Raw genomic sequence first — 17020 nt, 5'->3', positions numbered from 1 at the left:
TGCCACTGTTTTAAAGCAATTTGTCTTTAATTTTCCAATTAAAAGGCTTGAAATAGATTTCCTAACCCAGGGACAGAGAAAACATTCACTTCAGGAAATCACTATCACCAAGAGATCAGACAAATTAGGAGTTTTCACTGTCAAATGTTACACCTGAACAGGTAACTACGAGACCACCTCAAGCTGGATGGCCGATGCTTCCTCCCCCTTTAACTTCAAAAGGTCTTGGGTGATTCTTGCAGCAAAGAAATGCCTCTGTCAACAAACTGAATTGAGGATGCGCTTCTTTCAGCCTCTTGGGCTTGAACATATGTCAGCTCTGAATTACATCCCCACCCCCCCTTTCCCACTCAATTTGTGAAGGCAACCAATTTTAAAAGAACAGATTTTTGCGCTCCTCTACCTAATTCTTCCACAACAAATGTTTCACTTGTGCTTTTCCCCCCAGTGTGTGGGAAGGTGTGGTCTTGTTAAAGTTATGCCTTTAGCAGTTTCCAACATCAACCATATTTTTCCCTTGCTGCGCCAAAGAGATAAAGCAAAGCAGGAGCAAAACGTTTAAAAACATTCAAGAACATTTCTCAGTTCTGAGTCTTCTAAGTTTCTGAGAAGCCAACGGTTCTGATCTTCTGATTATTTTTTTTAAAAAAATGTCTACAATCGTAGAGCAATAATGGCTGAGTTCACACATCACAATAAAGCAGGATTGCAAAGAGTGTTTCCCTGGGCAGCCATGCAGCCACCCGTGTCCTCTAGCCTTCCCTCCATCGTTCACCATTTCGTGCCTCATCTGCCTTTCCAACCCCTATCCAAACTGCCTTGTTCCTTCACCTGCTTGCTTACCAAGGCTACACATTTTCAGTTGGGACAGAAGCAGCTTCTTTCTGAAAGAAAGAAACAACCTGCAGCATTTTATTACTAGAGGAAGCTACAACATCAAACAGTCCCTCAATTTCTTTGGTTTGGTCTGGTCTGGTATGCGAAGGATTAGCCGGTGGGACAAATTTGCTGTTGCCCAGGGTACGCCCAATTGTGAGATAGTACAATATTTTAGCTTAAAAAGAAAATCTCACACTCTTCGAGGAGGCTCCTTCTGTGTACCCCTAGGGTCACTAGGGTTATTGGCAGTCCATTACAGAATCGGAGATTTTATGTGACTTTGAATGGAAAGAACAGTAGATGGAGGTTACAGAAGAACGGACTGCCACAAGGGAGTGTTCTGTCCCCGATATTATATAATGTATATACAAATGATCAACCAGTTCCCGACAACACACGGCTGTTTATCTACGCAGATGATACAGCAGTGGCTACACAAGCATCAAGTTTTGATGAGATAGCTGGAAGACTCACTGTAGCACTTGAAAAATTAGGACAATATTACACTACTAATCATTTGCGGTCTAATCCAAGTAAGACCCAAGTGTGCGCTTTCCATCTTCGAAATCAAGACGCCAGGGCTAAACTGAATGTTACATGGCAAGGGAACCAATTGCAGAATTGTCCTACACCAAAATATCTTGGTGTGACACTTGATCAAACGCTTTCCTTTAAACAGCACAGCCTGAATATTAAGGCCAAGGTTAGTGCGAGGAATAACATTATTAGGAAATTGACAAATTACAAATGGGGACCCCGGTCATCCACATTACGAACATCAGCTTTGGCCCTGAATGTCGCTGCAGTAGAGTACGCCAGTCCAGTCTAGAGTGCGTCTACACACACGAAACAAGATAACATCACCATAAATGAAGCAGTACGAATAGCAAGAGGATGTCTTAAACCTACCCCAATTGAGAAAATGTACCCCCTTGTTGGTATTGTACCACCCAAGATCAGAAGAGAAGTAGATGTTGAGAGAACAAAACAAGAGAAGGATCCCCAGCACCCTCCGTATGGGTATGGGCCTCAAACTCATTGACTAAAATCTAGGAAGAGTTTCCTGGCAAGAACAAACACTCTTGAGGGCACGCAAGAGCAAAACTGAATGCGAAGATGGAGGAGAGAAGTCACTGACAAAGGAATAGTCCCAGAGGAGAACATGGCTGAGGGATTTGACATCCCTTATGTTATTTGGAGGACTCTGAATAGGTTGAGGGTTAGATTAAGTGTAAGACTAATATGCCTAAGTGTAAGACTAATATGCTCAAATGGGGGTTGCTGACAGTTGATAACACACTGTGTGGATGTGGAGAGATACAGAATCCAGCCCACCTGCTGACTTGCCAATTATTACCAATAGCATGCACTGAAAATGGCTTGTTTTTGGCCAATGACAAAGCCAAGAAGGTGGCGTCATATTGGCAGCTTAAGGTTTGATTTGGATACGAAAGAAGAAGTCCCTCGAATGTAAAAAGCAAACTCTGCAACTGTAATGAGGCGGCGGGAGAGAGGTACACATTACTTCCATCTGACCCCAAACAAAACAGCATACTGTAAAAATCTGCAGTTTCCTCCCCCCATAGGTAGAGGGACCTTCAGCGCTGAAAGAGTCTGAGTGCCGTACTGCCCCCTACTTAGAAAAACTGCCAGATTCTTTAAGTGTGAAAAGGAAGGAAGGAAATCATACACACACACACACACACACTGTCCTCTTTTCAGATAAGCAATGTTCTGCCAAGCACAGAAATGGAAAAAGTAGTAAGTCAAAGAATGTTCAAACTATCGAACAGTGGCACTCATTTCACATGCCAGTAAGGTAATGCTCAAGATCCTGCAAGGTAGACCAGCAATTCATGGAGCAAGAATTGCCAGATGTACAAACTGGGTTTAGAAACGGCAGAGGAACTAGGGACCAAATTGCCAATATCCAATGGATAATGGAAAAAGCCAGGGAGTTTCAGAAAAACATCTATTTCTGTTTTCTTGACTATTCTAAAGCCTTTGACTGTGTGGACCATAACAAATTGTGGCAAGTTCTTAGTGATATAGGGATACCAAGTCATCTTGTCTGCCTCCTGAAGAATCTGTATAACAACCAAGTAGCAACAGTAAGAACAGACCACGGAATAACGGACTGGTTTAAGATTGGGAAAGGAGTACGGCAGGGCTGTATACTCTCACCCTACCTATTCAACTTGTACGCAGAACACATCATGCGACGTGCTGGGCTTGAGGAATCCAAGGCTGGAGTTAGAATCGCTGGAAGAAACATTAACAATCTCAGATATGCAGATGATACCACTTTGATGACTGAAAGCAAAGAGGAACTGAGGAGCCTTATGATGAAGGTGAAAGGAGGAAGTGCAAAAGCTGGCTTGCAGCTAAACCTCAAAAAAACCAAGATTATGGCAACCAGCTTGATTGATAACTGGCAAAGAGAGGGAGAAAACATAGAAGCAGTGAAAGACTTTGTATTTCTAGGTGCAAAGATTACTGCAGATGCTGACTGCAGTCAGGAAATCAGAAGACGCTTAATCCTAGGGCGAAGAGCAATGACAAATCTCGATAAAATAGTCAAGAGCAGAGACATCACACTGACAACAAAGGTCCGCATAGTTAAAGCAATGGTGTTCCCCGTAGTAATGTATGGCTGCGAGAGCTGGACCATAAGGAAGGCTGAGCGAAGGAAGATCGATGCTTTGGAACTGTGGTGTTGGAGGAAAATTCTGAGAGGGCCTTGGACTGCAAGAAGATCAAACCAGTCCGTACTCCAGGAAATAAAGCCAAACTGCTCACTTGAGGGAATATTAAAGGCAAAACTGAAATACTTTGGCCACATAATGAGAAGACAGGACAGCCTGGAGAAGATGCTGATGCTAGGGAGAGTGGAAGGCAAAAGGAAGAGGGGCCGACCCAGGGCAAGGTGGATGGATGGTATTCTAGAGGTGACGGACTCGTCCCTGGGGGAGCTGGGGGTGTTGACAACCGACAGGAAGCTCTGGCGTGGGCTGGTCCACGAAGTCACGAAGAGTCGGAAGCGACTAAACGAATAAACAACAAAGTAAGTCAAAGAAATAAAAGACATGAGATTGAAAATAATGAAAAGGAAATACATGTATACCTAAGTCATTCACCATCCCTCTTCACACCTTTTTTCTTCAAAGGAAGAAAACTTTGAAAATAGCTGATATTAAATAATAAAATTAAAATTAAAACTGGCTCACTTCCTTTTGGACTTGAGGCCTCACATTCTGTGTAAAGCCTGGTGCTGCCCTAGTTCAGTAGGTTCACCAAACATGCCAAGACCTAAAGCATGCTTTTCAAACCACATGGCCAGATTCACACAATATATTAATGCCAAAACCACACAAACTAGATTATGACTTTAAGTGAAGTACGAACATGATCAGTGACTGTACAGACACAATTTGATTCTAAAGGTGGAAGTGGCAATGGTGTGATTAGGCTAGAGAAAGAAAAGATTGTTGCTGTGAGAGAATGGGGCTTCAGTCATTCCTACCTCCTTGGATGACAAACCTCATTGAAGGCCAAATAATCAAGGGATTGGGTTGCCAATGAAGCTAATACCAATTTGTACATGGGCATCTCATTTTGCTTCCATATTTATATCGATCTGAATGGCATGAACAGTCCAAGAACACTTCTAATGCAGTGATATGTATAAGCCATAAAACAAAATGTTTAAAATGACAGCCATAATAAAAACGTAAGCACAGCCAACCAACCAAATAGATAGCAGAATTAAAACAGCATTCAGTAGAGAAATATTCCCAAATTCTCAAGCAACTTTGCTTGGCACCTAATGGCCAATCAAATAATAGTCAAATGAAATCCCTACGTAAGAAATGCCAGGCCATTGGCCATGGAGGCATTTAAAGAAGTATCAGTGCAGGGAGGCCAGGACAGAACTCGGACTGCAGGGTCTTCTGTTATGTCCAAGTAGACCACAGCCAAACTAAATATATGTAGGCTGTATCCACATACAGTACTGCACAAAATGGGTTAATTAGAATTAACTGACTTGGTTGGGTGCATGCAGTGCAAATCATAACCATGGTTTAATAAAGGCTGAGTTCCTAGTTTTATTTGCCAATAACAAATAAAACAAACCACATTATGGCTTAGAAAGAATGGATCAATCAAGCTACTACATGAACATATTTTGAATCAGCAATGTTAGTGAGAACTAAATGGAGCAAAATGGTTCTCCGCAGATGCACTTCTGATTAGCACAATGAGTCTTAAGGTAAACTCTCCTTCTATTTGAACTCAACTCCAGGTGACTTTACAGATGTGTCCACATAGATTTCTTAGCAGCGGTATGGAAGTCATTTGCCAGCACCTTCTTCCAGGATATATATTTTTAAAAACTTCCTAGTTCAGCCTACAGGTCTAGGATTTATACAACAGTCCCCATCCAAGTCCCATCCTGCTTAACTTGATCAGCCAGGGGCTGCCATCTAGTTGGGCCAACTGAATGCCCAACTTATTCCTCTCTATATGTGCTGCATGTCAACTCCCATAATCCCCAGACGGCGGGGGGAAATGAAGGTTAAAATTGATGACTTTGGGAGGGTGCGGAAAGATGAAGAAGCCTCTGTACTGTTTCAAAAACAGACACCTTAAAGCAAAACCAGGAAACGAGACATAATTTTTTCAGAACTAGCCCTTCTCTGCTGCAGTATCGGAGCCCAGTGCACAAACAGTTGGTTCAACTTTAGGCCATGGGCAGGGGGGAAGTGAAGGGCCCAGCCAGCCAGCAATCAGGGCAACTGAGAGGGATGTCGGCTGCAGGCACCAGCGCATGCACGTTTTCCTGCGAGGCTTTTGTCCCTCGGAGGCCCTAGATCCCACGTGATCCGCACACCCTGGCATGAAGTGATGTGCATCCTTCGCTTCTTCCATCTGATCTGAGGCCTGGAGGAAGAATGCTCTGTCATCTTGCAGACTCGCATGCACACGCAACAGGAGGACGACGCTGTTTCCCAGCCAACTGTTCTCCCTTGTCTCACCCCGGGATGCCCTACTATTCCTGACTCCGGGACAAGCAGCCAGCTCTGCGCCACCATCCTCATCTCTCATTTCGCCTCCTTTCCCGGATGCCAAGGGAAGGTCAAGTCACGGTCCGGCTCCTTTCCTACGATCTGCTTCGCCCGCTTCGCTCCCTTTGACCACCAGGCCAGGTGACAACTTCGAGCCGCTCCTGGCCCGCCTGCCAGCGGCAAATGCCTACGATAAAGCCCGCTAAGCTATCAGCCGCGGCATCAGCCAAGAGCCAGAACCACGCTGCGCGGTATTCCCCCCGAGTACCACGAGGGCGCCGGCCAACGGTCCCCTCACCCCCCACCAGATCCCGCTCGGACTGAATTGTACTCGATTGTTTATTGTTTTGTAGTGGGCGGGGGAGGGATGAGCTGGCCGGCCAATCACCACCGCGGCGTTGTAGATCGACGGCAGCTTTCGAGCTCTGCGAAAGGAGGGCGGGGTCCGCTGGTCACGCGCTTAGTTAGAGAATGACATCATCGCTTAGCGCGCGGCAACCGAGCTTGGTGGCCGGGGCGGGGCTGGCGGGCGGGGCTGGCGGGCGGGGCCTGCGGTGGCGGGAGGAAGGACCTGGGAGCTGGGGGAGGGCGGCAGGAGGGGCTTGAGCGAATGGTTGGATCGCGAGCTGCGGGGAGAGTCTCCCTCCCTCCCTCCCTCCCTCCCTCCCTCCCTCCCTCGTGCTTTGGCGCCGCGTGGGGCCGTTCCGCTGTGGGGTGGGTGGGAGCTGGAGTGGACACGCTTGGCGAAGGCCCCCTGCAAGCCTCCGAGCGGGTGAACGCGAGCAAGCGCGTTTCTTCCCCATGACTCATCTGTGAAGACCTTCCCCGCCGAGTGCCTCGGAAGGCGATTGCCCTTGATAAGCCTGCCAGACTGAGCCCTCGCCGTCGTCCAGACAGGCGTCTCTTTCTCCCCTTCTGTCTCTGCGTGTGAACCACCAGCGGAAGAAAGTTAGAGGCTAGTAACAGGAGGAGGCGCCGATAGCGCGAGATTGGCCCTGCAAATTAGTCTTCCGCCAATGATCGCTTCCCCAGCCCTTCCCTATAGCGTGACCCGAGCTCGAAGACTTGCTCGAATGCTTTTGTGAGGGGTTGAGGATCTTCGGTGTCTGTCTCCCCGTGCCTTTGCCGAAGCCTTACTTCGCTGCTTTAAAGCACCAAGGCAAAACGGAGCGCCTTTTAATAGCTGTATGAAATGCTTTGATTATGCAGGGCGCTAATAGTTAATAATTATGCCATAATCGGGCATTAATCAAGGATGATTATTCCTATTTACGTATGAGCAAACTGAGGCTGGAACTGGTTTGGTCACTTGTGCAAGGTCACATAGGTGGTGTTGCAACAAGGCAAGGCACAGCACTGTATGCGTTTCCTTGTCTAGGGGACTAGCTGCCATCTGGACCTCCCCACACCCTCCAAAGAAGCAGGTCAATTATACAGTAAAACCTCTGGCTATGGACACTCTCCTATCTTTTTCTCTAACCACAGTTCAAAGAATTTAGCCTAAATCAAAAAAGTAGGCTCACAGAGATTTTAAGAGGCCATCACTATAACCTTCCATAATTCAGATGAATATAACAAGAACTAGAAATACAACAGACCTACATTTGTAAAATGAGTATTTCTCATTCCATCTTAGAAGAAAGGCTAGGGAAATCATAACCATTATAGATATGGATTGCAGAAGTGAAATTTAATGTTCTAAGTTTCTATTGCTTTGTTTTCATCTAAGTGGATAAAAGGTTAAATATTTAAAATTTAAAGAACATGAATTGGGAAAGGAGATCCCTGCAACCCAATTCCATCCCTCTTCATCTAGACCATAGCTGGCTAGGGAATTCTGGGGAAGTCCACACATCTTAAAGTTGCCAAGGTTGAGAAACATTGATCTAGACTATACTGTATCTAATCATTCTTTGGTCAGCTACAGTAAGATACAGTGTGTGTACATGTGTGATACTAAAACAGTTCCTTTCAGCAATTAGCCAATAGCACTATTTTGAATAATTTCTAGAAATGATTACTTGGGAATCTTACTGGTGCAACTTTCTTGGGGGTGACAAACCTGCTCAGCTTTTCCCACCCATCGTCTGACTAAAGTTGTAATGCCTATCAGAAAAACTAAGTCAACTATTCAGTCCACAATATCAGGCTCTCAAGTAGTTGAGTAATTTAAAACAGGAAAACTTCTGAAGGGCCCTTAGCCAACACTGTCACATTGGCCTGAGGACCAGAGAAAAGTAGTAAGGTTTTGTCTTTCTGCCTCCTTTCCTCCATGACATCCCTTGCTTTCTTTCTGTGGCACTTAGTGATTGCCACATATTGTATTCAGCCATAATTTGTTTAGCCCTGCTTTACTGAATAAACTATAGTTGGTTTAGTCAAGCAAATCACATTATGACTTGGCATGATTCAGGCTTCTGTGTGTGCAACCAATCTCTTCCTGGGCCTGTTCCATCCTTACATTAAAGTGCTCTTCATCCATTCTTGAATTGCCACAAAAGATTGCCAACATAAAATCTGCTCTCCCTGTTGCCAATTCATAGACCAGTGTTTTTCAGCCTTGGCCACTTGAAGATGTGTAGACTTCAACTCCCAGAATTCCCCAGCCAGCATTGCTGGGCGTTGAAGTCTACACATCTTCAAGTGGCCAAGGTTGAGAACACTGCCCTAGACTATCTTTATCTCCCTTTATCTCCCAGCCCATTTATGGGATATAGTTAAAATAATGTGAAATAAAGAAAGAGACCAAAAGATAGGAGAGCAGAAATAACCCCAGACAGGAAGGAGGCAGATTCTGCTATTATTATGTAAAGTTGGATAACCGAAACTGAACAGCTGCTGGAGGAGAGGTGGTGTGTGAATTTAACAAAAATAGGGAAACTGGCAGAAATACAACAAAAGAAATGTTCAGCAGAATCTCTCAGTTTCTGGACATTACAGTGAGGTAAAGCAGGGTGGCTGCTGCATTAAAAAGTAAAAATCCCACAAATGCCATTTCAGAATACTGTTAAAATGTGCCTTCTTTTCCCTAAAGAGAAGGATGAATGTCTGTGCTCCTCTACTTTGCTGGAGAGAAGTTGATTTGAAATACGGGATTTCAAACATTTCAGGAAACCAAGTGGTAATAGAGTAGAAGAGAAATGACTGTGTTGGAAATTGGCTAATGGCCAAAGGGGAGGAGCATGCACAGTCCCCAAACATACTTCTCAACATGCCCACAACAACGAAACTGATGTTGCTTCCAAGAAAATGGATGCCAAAGTGTTACTGGTTTTACACACTTTGAAGGTTGGTGGGGTAATGTTGGTTTAAAGGGGGAAATACTACTTGTATATTGATAGACGGAGAAGATATGTATGACCAGTGTGTGACTAAGGGGGAAAACTGAGGTTATCAAGGGCATGATGGTACCATGTTATATTGCAGATAGGGCCAGAGCCATCCCATTTTTCCTCTTCTACCCCCTCCCTTGAAGAGTTGTAGATCCCCTCTTTTCCAGTTGTGCAGAAATACAATAGCTGCCTTACTGAACACACATTTCTTTTTAATATCTGCCAACAAGCAGGCATTGGATAAAATTTGTTCAGTAATAATTGAATTGTGTTTGACTGCAGACAAACACTCACTGCACCAGTTCTATCTGGAGAGCAATGAGCGCTGCAATATAAGGTCTATATTTTGACTGTGCTACTCTTCCAGATTGTCTGTCCCATTGTTTTTGCAGCACAGAAGCGTGAATAGGTTTCCTGACCTATCTGATTGACCCTCCATTATTTGTATATCTATGTCATGTATCTTGTTATTCATCTGTTTGAAGATCAGCAGTCTAGTCTTTTCAGTCCTTTCTAGTGTGAACAGCTTTATTGAAGTCATTTTTGTTTGGTGGCTGAGAAGTCCTTTCTACTCCTCCCCGCCTTTGCCCCATTAGGGATGTGTGTGTGTGCGCATTCTGTTTTTGTTCTTTGTTTTGGCTAATATATAACCTCCTTTCAAGAGGGCACTAGAGGTGGACCCTGGCTCCAGATTGAACCACTTGGTTTAATGCTCCCATCACACTAAAGACATACCTCACCTCAGTGGCACTAACACCTTATCCAAGAGCCTAAATAAGGTAGTTTTGTGATGTACAACTGGAGAATTTCCATCACCCAGCTGCCATTCCCAGCCTTCTTTGGAAGATGCTGTGGGAGATGATGAACCAAACCAATACAAGATTATTTTAAAAGAATATTTTCTCACAGGTTTGAAAGGGCTGTTGGCTTTTGGTGTTCCTCAAATTTGTTCTAATTTTGAGAGATAAATGGAGATGGTGAGAAGTATCAAATTCTGCCTTCAACAGATCAGGATGTTGTAGAACATAGAATAGTGTAGAATAGTGGAAAGTCCACGCAGGTCACTGTTTAGGTTTATAGTATATTCCCCCTTTCATCCAAGAGCTGAAGGCAGTGGAGGCACTGTTTCCTCTTTCCTCACTACAACAGCCCTGTGAGGTGAGCTGGGGTGGGGGAATACTGCTGGCCCAAAGTCACCCAGTGAACTTCCATGGCTGAGGGTAGACCTGAACTGGGTCCCCCTCTGCTAGTCCAACACCTTAATCACTACACCACACTGGCATATCTATAATATCATTGCAATGTTTATTATTTGCATTATTATTTGGATTGTAATACAAACAGCTGTTACTCAAGGTAGCTATAAGTAGCTGTTTGTTTCATATGCTCATGAAATTTAGCCACCCACATCAACTCCTGTGTTATGTCAAGCAGATACTGTAGTTCTGAACATACATTAATTTCCGTATAAGTTATCAGCAATCTGTGGGGATTTTGATGAAAGGAATATTGTACATATCTACAGGATTCTTTATCAGAGAATACCTTGAGAACTACAAATCTAATGGGAACCTGTGAAAAACTTAGCAGGTTTTAAAAGCTTGAACAGTAGTAGCTGGACAGGATGTCAGTTAAAGTTGGCATCTATATACAGTCCCATAAAGGGTAGTACCTGTAGCCAACTGAGTATATGGCATATTCCAACAGACAAAGCTAACTCTGAAGGATGTTTGATTTTGGGCACAGAGGGTCCTTCCCCTCTCTGAAGTGGTCTCCACCCATCATTGAGTTGCCAGAACACTTTCCTAACATGAAATTCACTGTCCACATTGCTAATCCCCATCCATGTCCCTCCTTGTGGGGGGAGATGGGCGGTGATAAAAATTTGATAAATAAATAAATAAAAATAAAGTAAATGTTGAAGTTGCCTTCAGACAATGGATAGTGATGGGCAGAGGAAGAAAATATGACTTTAGCAGTATCAATAAGAATGACTTAAGCTTGTCTTATGGATGGGCTAGGGAAGATATGAAGGTTATATCATGGGGACAGAGTAAAATAAATTTTAAAAAAGATGTTGCCAGGGCATGTTTCTACTGTGGTTAAGTGTAGGAAAAGGTAGGAAAAAGCCCTTTTTCAGAGTTTCACTGCTGTATTCACAAAGTATTGTTTAAACTATCCTTCCACAGCCAAGTGTTCTCCAGATGCATTGAAATCTTCCATAATCCCTGTCTAACCGCTGAAATCCAACACATCTGGAGGCATTATAGTGGGGAAAGCTACTTTAAGAAGAGAGATTTCTAAGAGAAACATCCCTTTGGGAAGAGAATTTAATCTTTTAAAAAATTGGTACAAATTTTTACTGTTTTAAGAAAGTAAACTAAAATTAAAATGTTTTTAGAAAGTCAAGTGAAATCTATTGGCAGGTTCATAACTATCTTTCTTCCATTTAAGCCTCTGATGTTTTTCAAAAATATTAGGAAGCAGAAAAAGTTAAATATGTTTAAATTATAGTTATCTCCAAAAGGATCTTCAAATGATATGTAAACTGCACTGGAGACATGCAGCCCAGTTGGATGCATTTACACTAAGAGATAAGAAGTAAACATCTCCAGTAAATGTCCAACATCTAGTGTTTGTCTTAATCATCCATTCCACTTGCATAACTAATAAGTACATATGAGTCCCTGTTCTTGAAAATGATATCTTAGATTGCTGAAGTTATCTAAAATAAATGGTGAAAAACGTTCACTTTGAAACTCCACCAAAACACCCAAAAATAATATTGCAATCTAATGTTCTTATTTGATGAGATGTTCTAATGAAGTCTAAGGCCCAGCTTTTAGTGGTTTACAACCATTGAAAGATCAGAGATGATGTGATTGCCAAAATAAGATGTTTAATGCTCATGTTTCTGTAGGAGATGTGATAATATGTAATACTCTCCCACTAAAATTAAAAATAGTTCAGTTACGTGAAATGTAATTGCCTAGTCAATTATATTTACACATATATCATGATTTTATAATGTTCTAAAGTTTTCCTATTCTATTCTGATTTTATAATAATTGGGTACTTGGCAATTAATTCCCCCCCCCAAGCACTCTGAGTGTAATTGTTGTTGTTGTTGTTTATTCGTTTAGTCGCTTCCGACTCTTCGTGACTTCATGGACCAGCCCACGCCAGAGCTTCCTGTCGGTCGTCAACACCCCCAGCTCCCCCAGGGACAAGTCCCTGAGTGTAATTACTTAAGAATAAATATGCAGAGGAATAGGTGGAATATCACATTTCTATGTATTACTTGAGAGCCAGTTTGGTGTACTGGTTAAGGCTCAGGCTAGAAACTGGCAGGCTGTGAGTTCTAGTCCAGCCTTAGGCACAAAGTCAAGTGGGTGATCTTGGGCCAGTCACTTTCTTTCAGCCCTAGGAAGCATGCAATGGCAAACCACTGCTGAAAAGCCTTGCCAAGAAAACTGCAGGGACTTGCCTAGGCAGTCTGAGAACTGAACATGATTGAACCAATTAAAAAAAAGTATTTCTTACATTCTTACACCTTTTCTGAAAAGTGGAACTGGGAAACCAATGTCTAAACTTTTCTACCAGTTAACAAAGACAATGTTACGATTTCCAAGTTAAAATTGGCCCAGTCCTTTTGATTTGCTACATACAGTATACGCGTGAACAGATCTTATTGTTAGTAGAAGTAGCTCAATGGAATCAACATACAGTAATAGAAAGATCCAATTTGCGAAAGAAAAGGCACCCAACCCACTCATGCTTTGTAGTAAAACAGCGAACAGCAGTTTTACTCAGTATTCTAATACAGGACAGAGTGATCAGCACGCACCCCAAGTCCTGTGCGTTCTAAAGTTTCTGCTAAAGTCAGGGGAATAGAGTGAAAAAAAACGAAAATTAATGCCGAAGAATGGTAGAAGTAGATCATCCAGGTTGTTTTTTTAATTGCAATCGAGAACATTGATTTTTGGAATATATATTTTTCAATGCATTTCCCCTTATGCCTAGATTTCTGCTTGCAAGGTTGTACGTTGCTGGTTCAATGTTAACAGCAATGTGCCAGCGGGGGAGGGATTAAAGATGCGCTGAGAAGGGCGCCAAGTTGGCTGACCGACCCTCAGCCGGGCTGTGTAGTACTGAGAGTTGGAGCACTCGTCTCTTCGCCCTGCCTCCTTTGTGGGCGGGGATCAGCTGCGACGGGGTTAGGTTGCGTCTCCCTGCGTGTGTCTATAACTTTGTGTTGCCGCTCCTGGTTGTTAGGAGAAGGAATGTGGAAGTCGGCGGAGGGGTGGGCGACAGGTTGCTTGAGGGAACGGCCGCAGCTCCAGCGTTTTTCCTCCGCCGCTGCTTCACCACTTGCCTTCTCTCTGGGGAGGGAGCGTGCGCCTAACGCTGGGATTTTTCTCATTTTAATGCTTCTTCTGCTACTTAAAGTGGAACGACTTGGGAACGGCTCCAAAGGCAAGAATCCTGCAGTAGCAGGAGCCTCGGTAGTATCGGCGCCTCGTTTTCCTCCTGTGCATTTCGAGCTGGATTTTCTGCCGACTGAACGGATCCGGTTTTAAGATTCGCCGCCGAGGCGGAGGCTGCTTGCTCTTTCGCTCGCCTGCTTGACCTCTCGCCCTGCCTTTTTGCCGACGCTTTTTTAAATGACTTGGGGGGAGGGGGGAACTGTCAAGATGGCAGCAGCGGCGGTGGCTGCAGGAGCGAGGAGGTTATGAATGTGGTGGTGTCGATGCTGGAAGAAAGCCTTGGGAGCCTGCGGAGGACTTGGGTTTCTGGACCTGTTGGAGGATCGGCGATTTGACTTGTTTGAATTCTCCGCGTCACTTTCTTTTACGCTGGGGAAGAGGATTTAAAAGAAGGAGAGGGAGGACAGGCGTTTAAGTTTCCTCTCCTCGGTAAAAAGAGTGGCTTTCTCTCCCCCCCCCCTTTTCGGAGAGGAACGGATTTGTTTTCTTTTTCAGAGGAGGAAGAGTGATCACAAATGGAGCAGCCGCGATCGGATGGGTGTTAAGACTTCGTTGCTCCCCGTGAAGGCGTGTGGAAGTCGGCGAGAGAACGACTTGCAAGACCGAAGGCGTCCATCAAACCAGCAACAGAGAGGCTCGTGAACATCTCTTTTAAAAAAAATGGTGCGGGGGGTCGTGTGAATGGGGTCTCTTTAATATCGAGAGAGCGATGCCATTGGAGGACTCCAGCGCGTAGTGAAAGATAAACAAACGCGCGGGCGCAGAGCCGCGATTTGCTTCCAGCTCCGCCGCGCTTGAAAATGCTTCCCAAATCGGTCAGCCTTAAGGGGCAGCGAAAAGAGAGCTAACCTGGAACTAGGGGCCCCCCGGATTGCTTGCGGATCGCCTTGGAACTTTTCTTTTTTGGGGGGGAGAGAAGGTAGGTGGCGGGCAGGAAGGAGGCAGCCGGACCTTTAATGGAGAGTGGCGTGCTTGCTGGAGCTCGCTAATCACTACGAGGAGCGGCGAGAGGAGGGCGAGAAGGGACCGGAGTGTGGATCGGGCTGCCGTGTGACAGAAGAATCGCCTCAAAAGCGGGGGGGAGGCCAAGATGGCTGAGACGTCTCCCCCCGCCCCCTTGTCCCCTCTGGACGTGGAGCTGGACCCCGAGTTCGAGCCCCAGAGCCGCCCTCGCTCCTGTACGTGGCCCCTGCAAAGGCCCGAGCTCCAAGCGAGCCCGGCCAAGCCCTCAGGAGACGCGGCCGCCGACGCTGCCTCCATGATTCCTGAGGAGGACGACGACGCTGACGACGAGGAACAAGGGGGCACCTCAACCGCCACCGTCCCCGTCCCCCTTGGCGACGGGGAGGCTCTGGCTTCGGAGGACACGGCCCGCCTGCTGGTTCCTTTCTCCGGACTCCCGGGTGAGGGGTCTGGCATGGGCACCACTGCGCTGAGCGGCGGGCAGCAGCAGCAAGGGGCGGCGGGGAGTGCGGCCGCGCCGAGAAAATGTTCGTCCCGCAGAAACGCGTGGGGAAACTTATCCTACGCGGACCTGATCACCCGCGCCATTCAGAGCTCGCCGGAAAAGCGCCTCACCCTGTCCCAAATCTATGAGTGGATGGTGCGCTGCGTTCCCTACTTCAAGGATAAAGGCGACAGCAACAGCTCGGCTGGTTGGAAGGTAAGCGGGGAGAGCGAGAAAAACTTGGGGGCGCACGAAAGGGTGGCCGGAGTTTTCCGAAGCGAATGGACGCGAGGAACCTTCGGAAACGGGTGGGATCTTGCCAGCCTCACATTCCCTGTTCCGAATTAGTGCTGGAATGGATTGGAAGACCACGTACTCTTGTTCCTTCCCACTTTCCCGTGGTAGAGTACATGTGGCACGTTAAATCTGCTGGTGCCCACCTCCGAGATTTTCGGTGTAGCCTAAGAATTATTCAGTCGCCGATTTTCCAAAGGGCGGGAAAATACCCACTCTTTCAAAATGTTTTCTTTCTTTTACTATGATTTTCACTGTGAATAAAGTGGTCTAGTCAGTTAAGAATACCCAATTTTTGTCCATTCAGCAGTTAAGATTTGTCGAACTCATAAGTGAAGAAAAATGAGTTGTATTTAAAACTCAGACCACTTTTTGACAAAATAAGATTGAGAAAGCTTTAAAAGAGTGGACATTTCTACAACGGGAGTCAGTTTCTTCCTGATTTATACCCAACAAGTAAACCAAGACCATTTCGATTATTAGTTCATGCTGTTTGTCAAATAGGAGTTTAAAAAGGTGCTTATTACTGAATGGAAGATGAGTGATGATGATCAGACATGCCCCTGTAGCACTTCGTTCATGCTGTGCTAAAGGACTTATGCCACCCACCCACTGCAGGATCAGTGGAGATATCACAGGGAGCACAACTGCTGCTCCGCTTTCAGCCCAGAAAGAAGACCAGGGCCTTCCCAAGAGGTGGGTTGTTCCCTGTGCACATTTCCAGAGGGGTACTTCCTTAATAATGCCTAAAATTACAGGTTTGCTCCTGATTTTTAGGAATGACATCAAATTCACCATATTCTGCCTGGTGCATTTTCTCAGTCAGAGATTGAATATTAGTGATGTTGGTGAAGGGAAAACACGATGTAGTCAGAGGAATGGTGAGAAGAATAATTCTGTGATGTAATTCCCTCTTCTCCATTGCTATGTGCTCTCTAGTCTCAGCTGCTGTTCCCTAGGCTTAGTTGAGCTGAATGTGATCTGCGTCTCTCAGTAGCGAAGCAGGAAGCTTCTAACTTACATCAACAGTGTGTACGCTGCTGGGTTCTTTATGTGAAACTGCAAAGATTGCTCCCCATGTTCCTCTGCATTAAAAAGAGAGAGAGATCAGTGTGTATCATAATATCCGTATATTCTAAAGTTTAGGTGGCGGTGAGTGCATGTGTGTGCATTTTGTGAGCTATTATATGGCTAGAATGAAACTGCAGACTAACATACTGAATCAGTTCAATACTTAACAACAGATAGGGAATCAAAATAAAATCTTTTTTCAAATCTGAATTGCTATGTGAGGACAGGCCTTTCTTTGACATTATATGCACAGTCAGCTTCTGAAGTTATTCACACCAGAAATCTTTTGTTGTTGTTGTTAAAAGGACTTTAAGCTGCTGTTGATACTTTTCTCTTATGACATTAAAGGATCTGTGTATGTTTAGCCTGCAGAAGAGATGACTGAGTGGGATATGATAGTGTTCAATATCTGAAGGGTTGTAATGTAGAAGGAGTGGGTTTATT

General features: G+C 44.9%; 1 protein-coding gene across 1 annotated transcript in view; it reads left to right on the top strand.

Moving 5' to 3' along the window:
- The first annotated feature begins 13542 nt into the window (after positions 1 to 13542).
- FOXO3 (forkhead box O3) overlaps positions 13543 to 17020 on the top strand; it is a 137599-nt gene continuing 134121 nt past the window's right edge. The window contains exon 1 of the mRNA XM_063311307.1: positions 13543 to 15427. Within this exon, the coding sequence (XP_063167377.1) occupies positions 14855 to 15427 (573 nt within the window). The 5' untranslated portion in view covers positions 13543 to 14854. The remainder of the gene's footprint in view (positions 15428 to 17020) is intronic.

Source organism: Candoia aspera, chromosome 1, assembly GCF_035149785.1.
Source record: "Candoia aspera isolate rCanAsp1 chromosome 1, rCanAsp1.hap2, whole genome shotgun sequence".
NCBI lineage: Eukaryota > Metazoa > Chordata > Lepidosauria > Squamata > Boidae > Candoia > Candoia aspera.
Note: the sequence above shows the minus strand (reverse complement) of the source record. Positions and strands in the feature narration are given on the sequence as shown.